The following is a 17,838-nucleotide window of genomic DNA, read 5'->3' as shown; positions in this document are numbered from 1 at the left end:
TTTACTATTCATCTAAAAGGAGGACTAGAAGAAATGCCTGTCTTATACAAGAGAATTTTTGAGGCTGAGAAAAGGTGTTTCTTCCTGGCTAGTGGGTGAGTTTATGATTTTGTTGCTTTACTCTTCATGCACCATCACTGGTGGCAAAATAGAACTGACTTCAAAAATTACTTAGGCATGTTACTTCATCTATTCTTCAAGTGCACAGTCCTCATATAGAAGTTACAACCATAATAAAACTATTAAAAACAGTTATCTAAAATAGCTGCTACAGTATGCTGAAGGATACATTAAGAGGCCAGATTGTTTTCACTCTGTGGTTTTGTAAGATTGATAACCAGGCACAAAAGATGGTTAATTACAACACCAAGTCCTGCACAAGCTTTATAATTTATCTTTTTATGTCCTATGTTATACACAGCCATTATTAAGAAGTTGGACACTCAGTTCTCAGAAAAATTGTAGAAAGAAAATGGGTTGGACAAGGAAGGAGTCTTCTGGAGCATAAAGTTCTGTAATAGACACTGTGACAGACAGCTGCCATTGTTAAATAGGGTGTATAATGGAACTACACACTTCTGTAAGTGGTAGTTTTAGCTCCCTTATTTTTCCAACCATATCAGTATGGACATAGGTGAAAAAATATATATATATCTACTTTAGTCCTTTTTTTTTTTTTTTTTTGAGAAATATTGTGTTCAAATAAGTCTCTTTCCTCAGAAATAATTGAAGAATTCATTGTAGTTTATCTGAGTCACCATGATTTCGATCAGGTAAATGCAGAAGGTTATCAGAGCACAGCTACATAGATGGTTGGGATGTTCAGGTGTTTAGCTAGTGCTCTCTTACAAAGTTGCAAGCACTACGGGAGAAGGGCCAATAGTGATGGTAGTAGGAAAACACTATTTCTCTTTACTCTAAGGCCCAACGAGCATTAATATTATTCAGAATCTTACATTCTGCTAAACTGAAGAGGCTATCAGATTATTATAACAACACAATTGATGATCAGTGGTTTATCAGCTACGACATGGATTTATCCCTAAATTAACTGGTAGGCAAAATCAGAATTTCAGCCAGAGATTATCTACCTTATATTAACTGGCTCTGTATAGAGAATAAAAGAAAACAAACAAACAAACAAACAAAAAGCACATCAATTACAAGGTATACATATACTAGAAGTAAAGCATAAAACTGCTCATTAATAACGCACAATTCCCAAAGGGAAAAAAACCCTTACAAAATACAGTAAGTCACACAAACCAGTATCTAATACAAATTCTTTCATGAACATCAGCTTTTTACAAAGCTCTCTGTGGCGGTCATCACTTGCAATGAAAGTAGGTGCTGGTAGAAGGTAAAAGAAACAAACAGTTACTGCAAAGTGCCCAAGGTAAAACTGATTATTATAGATATGTACTTTGTTGGGTGTTTGCAAGGGGTTATGGATCTTGGAGCCAATGAGAAGTGTGAGAAGACATGATGCTGTTAGAGGCATGGATGGCATTGCTTTCAGCTACTTGGTTTCCTTTGTGTTTCTTGCAAGCTGGCACTAACAGCATGGTGTTACAACTCCCAGATTCAGCTCTCCCACTGCCAGGACCACTGACCCTTTCCATTCAGAAGCTCTTATCATCAAGCAGAGAGAATTTCAGACTGTCTGCCAGCTGTCTGCAAGCTACTTACAGCGTGTGTTTTCTGGGGGTCCTTTTTGTTCCCAGCTGAAGTGCTTTGAATAGTTCTGCAATGCTCTGGTGAAATATACTTTTTAGAAAACTAGAATCTCTTAGCCTTAATGTCAATCAAGTTTTAAAAAATACTGACTCTGTTTTATTTGAACTGCTATGTTTCTCGCAACGTGAAACACCCCAGTTGTGCTGTGGCAGCTCTGTTATGGCTGTACAAGCTAAATTGTATGCAGAGGTGGGTAAGAGGAGCTTTTGTGAGGAATGAGAATGGGCCAGGCCTAAAGCTTACCTAGGACAGAATGGAGTCTAATGCCTGCAGGGTGGTACTCACACCTGTGGCATTAGAATGCTTTCTTATTTGCTGTTGCCTGCCCTTATTTGGTGATACTTGGCATTTTTTATGAGCTGGTTTGCAAAGAAGAGGGGCATGCACATAATTGGTATCCTACTCAGATTTAGCCTTCTTCGAAGACAGGCCACTTCTGTGGTCTCCAGCTTTGTTGGGGCCCCCAGCACTATTTATTCCTGTGCGGCTTCAGTCACGTACCATCACGCATTCTGGTAGCTGTAAGTCAGCTTAAATCACTCAGTAGTCTATCCCTTTTGAGTTCAACAGAAGACTAATATTCATTCAAATCAAAGATGTACAAAGGAAAACTTGATTATTTATTGACAAGGTGATCCTCATGTTGGTTATAAAGTAAAATATGTGGGTATTTTAAAGTTATTCAGATTTGCAGGAAAAAAAAATTAGGCATGAAGGATTAATTTGACAGTATCATGGCTTTGTGTTATGATTTCTAGATTAACTCCTCTGTTTGGTTGTCATTGCCAGGTTCTCCATGTATGTATCTTAAATAATTGAATTTCACAGGATTTGCTCATGTAATTGGTACTGTATGATTTTAAAATAAACCTATGCTGTGGAAAGTTAAGTCAAGCTATTGTAACCTAATGACCAAGTGCTCCTCATACTTCTGTGGTAGCATCATTGCCCTTCTGGCTTACAAATGAATTCTTAGATTTGTGAGGGGTAAATTCTAAAGCCAGTTGGTGGCTGAGGGAATTTGACTATTGCCTTATAAAGCAGAGAGACAATGGTATTATTGCTTTTGAAAAAATGTAGTTTGATTTTTTTTTTTTTCTGCTTCTCTTTCAGCTTCAGTGAGTATGGGGGTGGTGTCTGTGTTGCTGCTTAATAAAGGTCCCCTCTTCATGAGGGTGTGTGAAGCTGAAGCCAAGATGTGCTCAGATGTTTGATGTTTTAGCAGAGTCATTGCCAATGATCTTAAAATGTGTATTAAGGTTGAAATGGTGGATATCCTGCAGTTTGACTCGATGAAAGGGCTTCACTCTACCTTGTAATGCATATGGCAATACGGTTAACAGTGATGAGGATTGCCAGCATCTACCCTATTGTGACAAAATTTTCACCAGAGAACTTTGGAAAAACTCACATTCAGTATTCTGACACTTAGATTAGGCTCAAATGGCAATAGATGGATGGGGAGGTAAAGAAATGTTGTCTACCAAAGGTTTGTCTTGTGATATTTTTCCACCTTTGTGTGGATTTGCCAGAGCAACTTTATTTTCTTCCTATTGAGCATTTCCTCAAATATGATGCTTTCTTTTAAAGACAATATTGTCAGTCTAGAATTAGAATATTGCTTACATACTACTTTCTTCTGGAGACTCTTTCTATATTGTTTGTCTATAGAAGCTATCTGCCTGGTGCTTCTTTTCAGGGGACTTGCTCAATCTTCTTCTTGTAGTCTTTTTCTCTCCTGTATTTTTCACCTTTTTTCAGCTCTCGTCATTTAGTTGATTTTCTTAAAAGCTGCTCCTTGAAGTCTGATCTTACCTCTCCCATCTTGAGGCACATCAATATAATTTTCTGAAAGACATAAACCACAAATATGCCCATAATGTTTCATGAGCCCACAACATCAAATGATTTCTTATAAAGAAAACCTTGTGAGTTTCCCAAGTTGTGAGTTTAATTTGGGGAGGCGAGAGAGGAAGGAAAAGCATGAGAAAGAAAGGTGTTGGAGGTCTCTACCTTCCCTCATTAGCTCTATTTGGCCCAGTGTGAGCTTGTTTGATATGAAAGGCATGGCACCTTCCTATTGCACTCATTACCAAGGTATGCAACAGACCAAGCATAGGCTGCTACTCTAGCTGTTATTCCTTTCATATGATGCAAAAATGTGCTTCTATTTCCACACATGTAAATGAGTAAATATTATATTCATATGCTTTCTTCAGAGAAGCATTGCAAGTATTTGTCATTTTTTGCTTGCAGTGCCTCCTGAACACAACAAATGCTTTAAATCTGCTCATCTTCAACTTGTGCAGAACGTGTGTGTGTAACTGGCTCTGTCTACAAATGATGTCTGCAGATGAACTACGGCAGTGTGTTGGTAAACTGGCTGAAAACCCAACTAAGGAAAGTTTTGATGTAGACTGAGATTACCAATCATAGTACTAAATTACAGCAATGCATCTGTTTGCTTAAGTAGGCAAACATAATGCTACAAATACAAGCTGTTGGAGGCACAAACTGGCATCCTAGTAGCAACAATACTTAATTAACTTCTCCCACCAGAGTTCTTTGCATGTTTGGTATTCCCAAGTCTATGTGCTACAACTTTCATATATTGCATTCCATTAATATATAAAATATAAAGAAACATCTGGTGCAGACAGCAGAGTATCTGTGGGAATCATCATGTTTGGAGTTACCTAGTATTTTACCCATCAAATCTATTCAGTGTATAAGGCTTGAGCCTCAACTTTCACATCAGCATAACTCCATTGAATCTGCTCAGAAGTGCAAGGTCAAATAGGCAACCACCAGAGCTGTATTGTCTTAATTCAGATTTAGGCATTTCTCACAGTTCTGTTAGCCAGGGAGAGCAGAAACATGCAATTCTCTCATAACTAACTTTGAGGATTTAAGCCTTCACCCAAAAATCAGTCAAATGAAATCTATGTCAAGGTTTGAAAGTTAATTGCTTTCTAGTAATTAAATAGCCTAGACAGCCTTACTTGTGTTAGAAAGTTACTCAGCATTGTTTTGGTCTGTTACTGTCCTTTTTTGATGCTGTTAGAACTGAATACTAACAAAACATGCAAACCTCCTCCTTGTGAGGTCTGAAGGCAGACGGCAATTAAAACAAGCTGTTTGAATCTAGAAAAGAGTCTCCTGACTTAGCTACAACTAATTTAAAAAATACCTGGGGGGAAAGAAACTGAAGAGTATGAGCACATATCATGGCTTGGAGCCACTTACATCTTTCATAGCATCTTCACTTCTTTCTTTTCACTCTTCTGTAGAGTGCTATGTGTGCTTTAGCTCAGATGAAATGCTTTACTGATCTACAATCTGCATAAAGTCACTAGCTTGTTTGACAATATGCGGTTTCTTTATTTATTTTTAAAGAAAGAAACATTAAGAGATGGAGCAGGTAGAGCAGGCATTTGTGTGCTCCGGGACAGAGAGCAGTTGTCAGTGTCAGACCCATCAGCCAGTTACTCTTTTACCGTACCTGGGAGAACCAAAGGTGCTCCTTCCAGATCCTTCTTCCAAGGTTAATGTAAAATCAAAAACATCACCAAGGTGGTTTAAAATGAGAGTTCCCAGATCCAAAGATCATAGGAAAGTTTATGAATATTTGTATGCAGCACAGAAGATGATAAAATATCACTCGAGCGAGTAGCTTCAATTCTCTGGCAGTTCCCCTAATGTGTATATAAAGTGATGGGGGAATGACTGGGAGAATGTGCACAGCAGGGCCAGCTCTGGAAGCCTCTTACAGCAAGTTTGAAGTATTCACCCTGCGTTTTCCAAGCTCCTGGCTGAGCTTGGTGCCGAATCAACACCTTCTGCCTGAAACTGTGCCCAGACAGGGCAGAATCCAGGATGAAAGGTTCTCTCTCTCTAGTCAGAAGCGAAGTGGGGTGTGTGGTTGACTAATCAATGGCTGGACTAGCAAAATAGAGAGGTACTGCAGATCACTTTGCAATAGCAGGATCACTACTTGCATTTTCCTGAAAAGATAAATGATAATTTCCATGTGCAGTTAGCCACAGTATTTATTATACCCCAGTCTCCCAACATAGCATGCTTGGCAACAGAAACCCCATATTTGTCATTTCTGGTCATTTCTACAGGATTTTGATCTCTTTAGAGCTGAAGTGTGTGTTCTAGATGTGGTTCAGGTTGCTTCTGCTCACTAGCAAAGGTTACCAGCATTGTATATAGGACCACAGATATTGCCACCACTGCTCTACCTGACTGCTCAGCGAACAGCGCCCAGTCAAGCTGTATTGGTTTTCATTGCCTGGCAAGGAAGTAGCTCACTAAAAGATTGCCTCCTTTCCACAGCAATGACTTTGCATGGTGGCTTGGTTCTGCTGGAAAAAATGACATCCATTAACAATGAAGGAATGATTCAGAGCCTGTGGAGACGAGTTTATTCAGGGACTTTTGTCATTTTCCGACAAATGAAGTAAACAGTTGCTGCATTCACCCATTCCAGGGCCTCTTGCTAAATTAGTGTTCACATAAAAGTTCCATCAATCACCACAGCCCCTTCAGACCTTAGATAACAAAGCAAATGGTCTCCACAAATGTCCACATCTCGTTTTGGCATAAAATTGTATTACACTGATCTAAGCAGATGTGCACTGATCTGTACCTATTGAGATTCTGCTGCAATGCCTTCCAATCTGGTCACGCTGGGAGTGGAAGAAAAGCTTTTGCTCTCTCTGTTCATAAGAAGAGCTTGGATACCAGGCTAACAAAGAGCTTTCTGCAGTAAGAAGCCCTTGGCAGATACACCAATTATTACAGGCAATAGGAATGTCCTCCTTCTCCATAAATGGAAGGACAAGGGAGGACAAAGCACAATGCACTATATTTTGAAAAAAGCCTCACAAGATTGAAAGGAAGGATATGGGAAATGAAATGCAGGACAAACACCAAATGAAAAGTCATTCAGTTGTCTAAACATATTATAAACCAGAAAGAAATAGAACATAATCTAATCCCTCTGCCTGCGGAGTCTGCCAAAGAACGGGGAAATCATTTTCATAGCTTGGCATCCGTACACTCCTATGGCTATATTATACACAGTATATAACATTATATCCAAAATGCATGCTGAAATGCTTCTTGGGTTACCAAGTGTAATTCTAGAAAGTTCTGAAATGCCAGAATGAATGCAGCTGGTGCAATCTCAACTTGGCCCTCTTGTTTGCATAAAAGAAAGTGGAAAGTCTCAGACTTTTTAGGTGGAGCTCATAATCTTTTTTTTTTTATTAGGAGAACATCAGAATAACTGAATGATTCAGGTTTTTCTGATGTAGGGAAAACTTCAACAGCAACTAAAATTTGCTTCAGGTTGGCTCAGTCCTGAAGACGGTTTAGTTTTCTTTAACCAGGAGCACTTCGCCGCTATGCAGTGGCAATTGGATATTGCCATCTTTACATAAAGGAGTGGTGTTTTGGCCCCCATATTCATTCCCAGAATGAGCTATATCACCTTTGACGCAGCTAAATTTTCCTCTGGTCTAGCCATGAAATGCACTGCAGCACCTGCATGAGATCAGATGACTCCTGAAAGACTGCCTTAAATAGTGGCAGATCAGTTTTGTCACAGCTGTTACGTAAAATGACCATCATTACTGGTAGCCATCGTTAATGTTTCTAAAATAATAGCTGGCTCTGGGAAGCACATTTCGTGCTTAAGAGTTTAAACAAAATCCAGGCACTGGAAATTTTCATCTTGAAAAACCGACTCTGTGTTTTCAACTCAAGTGTTATTTCTACCATAGCTGACAATTCTGCAAAGGTGGAGAGAAACGTCAAAATATGTTTCAAAGCGAACACCTCCGGAGGGTGCCAGGGCTTAAACAGAATAAAGTGCAACACATGCCAGATTCATCAGACTTAAGCAATCCCTTACCTGCAGACCTAAGAAAAGATGATGGAAATACCTGGGATGTGTCAAGAACAAAACCAGAAGCTTTTCTGCCCTGGCAGGTGTGCTATTGGTGGTTGGGGGACACCTGAATGAGGCCAACTGAGAAGTCGGAAATATCTGGAACACTAATGTCAATCAGTTGTCAAGAAACACTGTGGGACTACGTAACAGGCCCATATGGCCCAGGGAGGGACGGACATACGGGCTTGTAAAATCTTGATCATATTCCATGGGGATGTTTTGGAGGAGTTCCTATATGAGGGCAGGTAGCAACTGTACCAATCTGAAGCCTGTAACTTGCCTAGTGCAAGCAGGATTTCTCTGCTACCCTTTTGTTATCATAGCTTGTGAATCTCTATTCTTTTTTAAGAGCATCAGGCAAAAGACAGGTAGCTGGTACCTTCAGGAAAGATGAGGCCTACTTACAAGTCTTCTGCAACATGCCCTGAGCACTGCTGGGATGTGCTATGTACTTTGACATACTGAAGGCTGTCAGGAGATAATCTGTAATTGGTGCTGGGAAAGCCATGGTCATATGAGAGATGCTGTCTGCTCATATTGTTGCTTTGCAGGTGGGAAGAAACCATCTAGATTATACGAGTTTCCTTTGGGTTGTGCTTACAGCAGTGTGTTTGCTCATGCTGCAATGTGTTAGAATCAGTACAATGGTCTACTGAATGAGGAAAAAGTCAGACATATAAGGTGTGACTGGGACAAACTCAAAAGTTCAGGTGGAATATTTCCTACCAGTCACTGTAAATGGGGCTGCATGTCACCTGTCAGATTGTCCTCCTCCCTTCCACCTGGGAAATATAGGTGGGAAATAGGCATATTCTTACTTTCACTGTGTTTTCAGAGCAGAATCACCTGTCTGTGTTATGGAAGCTAATTATTATATAGAGGCTTAATATGTTATAAATGCGAATGCTGTCAGCTGTCTTAGGCACTGGAGTACTGTAGCAATATATTCAAGAGTAGCAGTGACTGTTTATAATGCTTGAGAAAGGGTTACTAGAAAAAGTCAAGTGCACAAATTATGATGCAGTGCAATTTTTAAGAAGAGTTCTATTTTAATAATTTGTTATGAGTGTTGCTAAATCTGGCTTTTAAATTGCTCTTTCCATTTCTTAAGAATCTCACCTCTTTTAGCCTGGATTAAGCTTGTGTAACTCCCATAAGGACTGGGAGATATAAACCAAACTGCACTTCACACCACTGCTGGTTGCTTCTCACTGGCTTTAAAGGAGCTTTAGAAACTTTGGGAAGATCTTGCATTCCCAGGGGGTAGGCTGGCTTGGCCACTTGTACAGGAGAAGGAGCTGCTGGTGGGTGGCAGGTACCTGCTGGCCAGGTCCTTGGTTGTGCTGGTGTCCTGCGGAGAGCAGATTGGTGGTTCAGGGGAGGAGAAGGGCTACTCTCCACACCAGAGGGACACACAGCAGCTTGAAGGATTTACACTCTACTCCTGCTTATTTCCTGGCTTATTTCCTGAACCCATTAGTAAGACCCGCTAATTAACATCCACTGGTGTGTAGTCACACAAGAGACAAAGTTACTCATACCAATGGAGGGTCTTTGCCTCTTTAATTACTTTTTAATGTGATTCCATGATTTCTTGTAGCTAAAATAGAGTTCAAAGATGGTTTTCAGAGGAACACTCTGCTTATATCATGTGTTTGGGCTTCATACTGGTGGGTCCACTGGTTCAGAGTTGTGACTAGGGTAGTACTCTGAGCTGGTAGCCAGAAAGCTGGGAAGCAAATTGCAACCAGTTAGAAATTGCTTCTCAGCTCTTCTCTGAAATGGAGGGCCCTGCCTCAGGCTGGTGTTGGCACAGCATATGGTCTTGTTACTGATGATCAGAATGGTTTTCTTAAAGTGAAGCTTGGGATCTGCTCGGATCCCAGGTCTGTCTCACAGATGGGTGCAGGAGGAGACTTGGCACTTGGAGTGAGCCTGGAGAGCTGCTGCAGACGAGGACTTGTTTTGCCCACCTCCTCCACCAGAATTGTGGGTGTTAAAGCAGCAGCTGGCTTAAGTTTTGTTATTAATATGACTGCCTGGCTAACAGATCAAAGCTAAGAGAGAAAACGAGTTTCCTGTAGAGTTTCTGGAATATCTATAATTGCACAAATTAAATATGTCTTTTGTCCCATCCACTGGGTTGGAAGAAGAATGAAACCACACAGGATACCATTTTCTCTATTTTTTACTAATGGCCATATTTTACAATTCTTTCTTACTTACTTACAAAAAGCAATGATGTGAAACCAATAGGGTTGTTAACATAAATAAATATTACTTTCTGTGAATAATGGTTTCTGAAGTAATCCTATGCTTCTGAAAGTCAAGTATTTTTCAATTAGTAGCAATGTTTTTCGTTTGATAGTTCCGGAAGTGTTTAATACTCTTGAACACGTTTCTGGAGAGTAAAAATATCCAGGAGAATTTCTGAGTTGGTTTTTTTTTTTTTAAAGGGAATATGAAGCATTCAAAGTTCTGATTTATGTGTGTCAAATAGAGGAACAGATGAAGGTTTGAGGACATAAATTGAAAGATGCACACTGAAGAGCTATATGTCTTCCCTCACTGAAGCGTTGCAGTCTGATTTTTAATGACCTGAAATGTTTTCTTCCTTCTGTTAAGATCATTAAAAAAACCAACCAAACAAAAAAACCCAAACAAAACTGAAACCACCCTGAGCCTTCCAAAGCATCCTGAAAGTGTGGATGGCCAATTACAAGTAAAACTGAAAGTGAGCTGGACTTACTAATTTGGCAGACATCTATGAAACTCTCACATCACTAGTAGGTGCCTGAATCAGATGCATCGCTAGAGGCTGAAATTCGTCTGGCTGATCATTGTCAAATTTTCCTGTAGGCTAATGTGTGGCAACCATTAAATAACTGGTACATTGGAAGGCAAATTAATGTGCATCATTTGCAAAAAAAAAAACCCAACCTTGGTTTCATTATGTGTATAATTTGAACTGCCTTCAATTTTTTTTCAAGACCTCATTGAGAGATAGCAATAGAGATACCATGTAATGAACTCTAGACTTCTTGTTCTGTTTGAGACTGTGCTCATTTTCACATATTTTCAGCTAACTAGAGTGACCAAACAGCTTTAATTGCATTCCTGTCATAGACAAGGATGACTTGAGATATTTAGACATGGAGAGACCAAGAGGTACTATTGCTAGAGGCAATTTTTTGCCTCCTTCTCTAAGGTCTGGAGCAGGAATACTGGTTTGGAAAAGAGATTATTGTTGTGTGTAATTTAATGGCATAGATCCTAAAAGTGGTTTTAATCTCCACTAGCTTTAAACATCAAAATGGTTAGATGTTGTCATTTCCAGGCTCCTTTATTGTCACAGAAAGCAACAGGCACCTCTGCAGATGCTACTCTCCTCCTCCTGTGATAGGCATCAAGTTGGGTGAGTGATGCTGTGCAGGCTCCTCTTTGTTCTTAACGGTTTCAAAAGAAACCGATGGGTAATCAGTTCAGGTGCAAATGCCTAACAGTCCAACACCTAACTTACTTAGGGGATGAGTAGTCCCACTGCCCCTGAAATTATAAAAATATGTAATGCTAGGATGGATTTTTTACCATCATGTTGTCTTACACTGACACATGCAAATATATAATCTTCTATGTAAAAATATCCAAATCTGTGCTATGCATAATCCAGTATCACAAACTGGAAGTTGTTCTATAGTCGCCATGTTTTGGTTAGAACCCATATTCGCTCATGTTTATTCATGAGCAAATTTTATTCATGTGGTTAAGACCTATACCATACTGAGTCTGATGGCAAAACAAAGGCCTGAAAGTATTTGCTTGTATAGAGCTACCTTTGAAAAGAAAAGCAGCCTCTTACCCTACATGGGCATGTGGAGCCCCAAAGATACCTTTTTCCCCCCTCTCTCCATTGAGAGGACTTCCATTGGCTGAATGGCAGGAACGGTACATCCCTGAGGCTCATGACTGTAGCACCCCGAGAGATGCTGCATACCCCTGTGGATGGCGTAATAGATGGGCAGTCTTTGGAGCAGGGCTTGATACAAATTTTTTATTTCTTTTTTCTTCGTACTGCTATAAAAGTTTTTTAAAAAATCTGTGAACCTTTGAATATTTCTACATCAGTGGTAGGGACTGAATTATTTGAATGTCTCTGATTTCAGCACATCCCAATTTCCCAAATGCTGATTTTACTGGCTTTCAAAATCTGTTCCCACAAAGGGGCTTTGACATACCTAAAATACTCAAGTTTTCCTCACATTTTCTGAGCTCTTATGCAGCAGTGTCAACCCACATCTAAGATCCAAGAGAGCACAATGAAAAGTACTAGAAGCTCTACAAAAGCGTGCCTTTCTATGTAAAATTCAGGTACATGATAGGAGAAAAAGGCTTCCTCTCATGCTGGCTGACAATTTGAATTTAACAGATCCACTACAAACTGAAAGCCAGGTTTAAAAAGCAAGCAGTAAAACTTGCCATGTAATTTATGATGTAGCTTGCAAGGACACTGGCATTCCCTGCTTATCCAATATCCTAAAGCACGCAAAAAATTTACTAGGGATATTTTAAAAACAAAACCGTGAAAACTTTGGTATAGCAATAGTGCCTGGTTCAGAAAGAAGAGCAGTTATACAGTGTATTCTTTTATTAAGTCTAGTAACATTTATTTTTTTTGTAATTTCTTTGCCATACAGTGGCCAATAGTTTTCTTATAAATGAAGGACATAATTTAAACGGATGCTTATGCAAGCTATACTCCGTGTAGAGTATCTATCTTTACTCATGCGGATAGTCAATTCTAAGTATTGTAACAGGTCTTTACAACATACTGCTGAGGTTAAATGCAGCTTTATTACACAGGATGTATGTATGCAGTTTGCTCCTTGACTTAAACTGAGCTGTACAGAAAAGTGAAGGAGAAATGTGGCCATATGTAAAAAAAGAGCTATGTGGGTGTATGTATATGTGAGTACACATGCATGTGTTTATGTATATGTGTATATATGTATCTACTATTTATTTATCTGGGCCACAGTTTTTGTACATGATCTCCCATATTTTATAAATAACTGTAGCTTAGTTTCTTTGTAAAATTCAATAACGAACTACTAAGCTAAACAACAGTAGGACAACCTGAATCAGGTGAATAACCTGCTCCTTTTATTAACTCTTTTAGTCCTAGCGCTCTTTGTCACCTTGGTATCAGCAAAATTAAATCTATTAAAATTGCTGCCCAGTGTGTCCTGAAGACCACCAGAGGATAAAACCAAAAACATTTATGGAAACTGAACATTTATTAGGTTTGAGTATTTTGATATCATTTGCAGAGCTTCAAGGTTTCTGACTTCTTCCAAGTCCTGTGGAAGTAAGTAAAACTGCAAGCCACCAAGAGAGATTTCAGTGGATTTATATTAGAAGCAAGAGAATAATTTTTTTCTAGATTCCATTTGAAAGAAGGCAGCAAAGTTGGTTTCCAATGCAGATCAGTTTAATATACTGCTTGAAGGTGATCCCAGATGGATCACCCAAAATTCATAGAATCATAGGATGGTTTGGGTTGGAAGACACCTTAAGATCATCTAGTTCCCACTCCCCTGCCATGGGCAGGAACACCTTCCACTAGACCAGGTTGCTCAAATCCCCATCCAACCTGGCCTTGAACACTGCCAGGATGGGGCAGCCACAGCTTCTCTGGGCAACCTGTGCCAGTGTCTCACCACCCCCACAGTAAAGAACTTCTTCTTTATGTCTAATCTAAATCTACCCTCTTCCAGTTTAAAGCCATTCCCCCTTGTCCTGTCACTACATGCCCTTGTAAAAAGTGCCTCTCCAGATTTCTTGTAGGTCCTCTTTAGGTCCGCTATAAGGTTGCCCTGGGCAAAACAAGCCCAGCTCTCTCAGCCTGTCTTTGTAGGAGAGGTGCTCCAGACCTCAGATCATCCTCGTGGCCTCCTCTGGACTCGTTCCAACAGGTCCATGTCCCTCTCGTGTTGGGGGCCCAGAGCTGAAGGCAGTACTGCAGGTGAAGTCTCATGAGAGCAGAGTTTTGATGATCAGGCTCTTTTTGATGCAGACCAGTACACAATTGGCTTTCTGGTCTGCAAGCGCATGTTGCCTAATTGATAATTAATAAATAATTCCTTATGATTCCTTAAGAATTTCTAATAACACTATGACATACTCTATGCTCTTCTTTACCTGGCTGCAAGGTGGGTGTTGCAGGGGCAGAGGGGTAGAACAGTGGCCCTGAAGAGGAAGGTGGCCAGTTTCTCTGTCTGTATCCAACAACCGCCCCGGAGCAAGGTAGGCAGTGAGACCCTCTGGATGCTGAAACTGTTCCCCAGCCCCCATCTAGCCTGTGTTTTGTTTGACATATGAAGTTACTCCCTTTCCTCCTCATTTCCATTTTTCTCTCCTGAATGTTAAAACTCTTCTTCTATAATAATTACTGCTTCCTTCACCAGAGCTGAAACAAGATGTGTGTGCTGCTTCGCTTAGCCTCGCCAGAGGCTGAACTTGCTCCGAAGGCAGAATGGTCTATTTAGGAGGGAGGAATCTGTTGCAGCACTTGAATTTTGATCCCCAAACCTGTGGTTTATCCTAGAGTTGTGTATTTACTTCCAGTTAAATCAGCTTTTTTATTTACCTCTGAACAATACAGGACTCTTTAATTTCTGGAAATAAAAGGTATATTAATGGCATATGGAAAAAATGTTTTCCTTGAAATAGTTATTTTTTTTTTTATCAAAAAGACTCATTTTCTTCTTTCACTTTTCAATATTAAGAGGACTAGTCATCTGAGTCAGAACTCAAGAAAAAATATGTAGTAATTACTGTGTTGAGAGCTAGATTCCAATGTAGAATGAAACAGTCATTCTGTTTCCTGTAACTGTACTGTGTACATTTTTTCCTCAACTGAATTCATGTGGCTTTTCTAGCTGTATAAAATCTAAAACTATTTCTTTAAAAATAAATTTCTGAAGACAATTCAAAAAAGAATATGAAGCATCTTTTTAACATTAACAAAATTATCAACAATTAAAAAAGTGGGAGTAAATCTGTTTCAATTTAATCTGGTTACTGTTTGGCTTCTTGTTGTACATCCAGCGTACATTTATTTGCACATAACTATCCAAGAGGTAAATAATTTTTGTTTATTTGCAGCTAGGATCAAAAGTGTAACACCCACAAAACTATTATTGGAAACAACACTTAATGCTGGAAGAGATGTTAGAAAGACAATTTTATGCAGAAATGTCTGTTCCCTCTTTCTTCCTGCCTTTCCCATGTAAAAAGCCATAGGACAAGTTGAGGTATGTTGAGACGTGGAAACAGAAGAGGCCAAGGAGCCTGGACAGTTATAGCAGAGTGCAAGAGGCAAGAAAAGAATTTCTCTTTCGTGGTTATTGTCTGAGCTGTATTGCCAGCTCTATAAAGAAACACACTTTGACACAAGTAGTGGAACTGTGGATGGTTTATTATTTTTAAATTGTCTCACAGCTGCCTCTAGATGTTGGCCTGCTGTGGTGTAAAACGTCCTTTGACTGCAACAGGATCTTTGTGCATGGATCAGTGACAGTGTATGACCCCTGCTGAGCAGCATTTCTTGAGTTGGAGAGAAATTAAAATAATGCTTGCCTGGCGTCATTGGGCTGAGGTATTCCAGTTGGTATGGCTTGGTTTGAATGATAATTTATGAAGCTTGGAAATTTCTATTTTGAAGAATTGTGACTGCCAGCTGGTGGGTTATTCTCTGTTTATTCTATGTTATTCTTCATTATTTACGCATTTGTTTGCATATGTGTGCACGTTTTGTATTTTGATCTGTTGTATGCTCATTTTTTCATGACAGTATTTAGGCTTCTTGCAGTTGCCCAGTGATGACTGCAGTTTTCAGGTGCATGCCTTACTATTAGATTAGAGGCAAAAAGACTGTAATAATTCAGAACGAATAATTCAACAACAGCTATGACATGCACACAGAGAATCCTGCTGTGCTGTGTCAAATGTTCTTGTGTCCACTAGAATCATACATGACTTTCCAAACAAAAAGCTGGAAGCCAGTTACTTACACACAAAAATAATCTTCACCTCTTCAACTCTGCTGGCTTTCTGTACCTACAGAACATGAGATGAGGATTTGACAGGAGATGCCAAGATGAAACTTTGCCCAGAGATTTCCATTCTTTGGTGTGATTATGCAACCACCACGCAGTCCCACTGGCATCAGCAGCTATTATGCAGCAGCTGCAGAACCAGGCGTTTACTGAAAGAGGTGGGGAGGAAGAAGGCCACATGTTTGTCCCCTGTGTTCCCTAATGGTAGAAGATGAAACAATTGAAAAAAGCATTTTGTGAATTTGGATGTGCAGCTGTTGGCCTGTGTTTTCTGACTGCTCGGTAAGTCCAACGTGAATGTGATGCTAGGAAAATGTGATGCTTGGGTCACAACAACCCCACAGAACACTGCTACAGGCTTGGAGAAGAGGAGCTGGAAAGCTGCTCAGTGGAAAAGGACCTGGGGGTGCTGATTGACAGCTGCTGAACATGAGCCGGCTTGTGCCCAGGCAGCCAAGAAGACTAACAGTATCCTATCAGAAATAGTGTGGCCAGCAGAGCCAGGGCGGTGACCATCCCCCTGCACTTGGCACTGGTGAGGCCGCACCTTGAATACTGTGTTCAGTTCTGGGCTCCTGACTACAATAGAGACATTGAGGTGCTGGAGCAGGTCCAGAGATCAACAGGGCTGGTGAAGGGTCTAGAGAACAAGAGTTGTGAGGAGAGGGTCAGGAAACTGGGGTTGTTCAGCCTGGAGAAAAGAAGGCTCAGAGAAGACCTTATCGCTCTCTACAACTACCTGAAAGGAGGTTGTAGCAAGGTGGGTGTCAGTCTCTTCTCCCAACTAGCAAGCAATAGGATGAGACGAAACAGCTGCAAGTTGTGCCAGGGAGGTTTAGATTAAATATTAGGAAAAATTTCTTCACCACAAGGGTTGTCAAGCACTAGAACAGGCTTCCCAGGGAAGTGGTTGAGTCACCATCCCTGGAGGTGTTTAAAAGATGTGTAGATGTGGCACTTAGAGACGTGGTTTAGTGGGAGACAGCCGTATTAGGTTTGTGGTCAGACACTATGATCGTAAGGGCCTTTTCCAACCTAAATGATTCTATGATTCTATGAAAACTGATGTTGGCGTGAATTATCTGGGAATGCAGCCTCACACATTCCCTAGATAAATCAGATTTTATAGAGCCATTCTCGTTAGACTCATTAGTTTTACCTTCTGCGCAGATCTAGCTTCGTATCCAGTGACTCTTGCTAATACCGAACGAGTTCTCTTGCAGGATTTAAAATTGCAAGTAATGGGTATTCCACTGCATCTTGAGACATTTCCTTGGTGAATTGCCAACTTTGAAAAGAAATGTACACTTACTTAGGTGAGATGAATCCCACCGTCAAACTTCAGCTGGTTAAATGTTAGTGACCTGTATAAACTCATCTTCCAGCATAATGTCAATAAATCAATGAAGAGAAGCTTCCAAGGGATTCAATCCACCCTAAGAGAGGTAGAAGGAATAGTCCTTTGGAATTGCCTCTTTCAACAAGTTAGTGAGGATACCTAAATAAGTAGTAGATGCTCGACTTCTAAATGGCTAAATTGACTGAAGTTAACCCTGCTCTTTATCGCCAGTCAAGATTTGTATAAACTGATCTTCCAGGCGTTGTCTCTTGTTCTGACTTTGTTTGCTACAGCCTGCTATTATCTGAAACCTCCTTGCCATGAAGAATTTACAGACTGTGATCAAATTACTTTTTAATGCGCTTTTAGCCTTGAGCTCCTTAAACTTCTCACAGTTTGACAGACTTTCCAAAAGTCAGATAAGCTCTGCAGCAGTTTCTGGATGCTTTCCTATCTGCCATTACAACTTTTTCTGCTGCAGGCACTAGTGAAAGCGACATTTCCCTCTAGCAGTCTCACCACTGCTAGTGAGATAAAAGATCTTCTAATTGGCATCTCCTCTTTATACGCAAGAATTTCATTAGCTTGCTTAGACATCATACTGTATAGGAAACTGGTGGCAGGTAGTTACCTATTGTATTACTGGTTACTTCAAATGGTTCCAGGATACTCTATGCCTACAA

General features: G+C 40.1%; 1 protein-coding gene across 3 annotated transcripts in view; it reads right to left on the bottom strand.

Moving 5' to 3' along the window:
• Positions 1–653: 653 nt before the first annotated feature.
• The window catches only part of SHISAL1 (shisa like 1), a 79,774-nt gene continuing 62,589 nt past the window's right edge, over positions 654–17,838 (bottom strand). For all 3 annotated transcript variants that reach the window (XM_030480083.1, XM_030480082.1, XM_030480084.1), the window contains exon 5: positions 654–3,585. In XM_030480083.1, the coding sequence (XP_030335943.1) occupies position 3,585 (1 nt within the window). In that variant the 3' untranslated portion in view covers positions 654–3,584. The remainder of the gene's footprint in view (positions 3,586–17,838) is intronic.

This window comes from Strigops habroptila, chromosome 3, assembly GCF_004027225.2.
Source record: "Strigops habroptila isolate Jane chromosome 3, bStrHab1.2.pri, whole genome shotgun sequence".
Taxonomy (NCBI): Eukaryota; Metazoa; Chordata; class Aves; order Psittaciformes; family Psittacidae; genus Strigops; species Strigops habroptila.
Note: the sequence above shows the minus strand (reverse complement) of the source record. Positions and strands in the feature narration are given on the sequence as shown.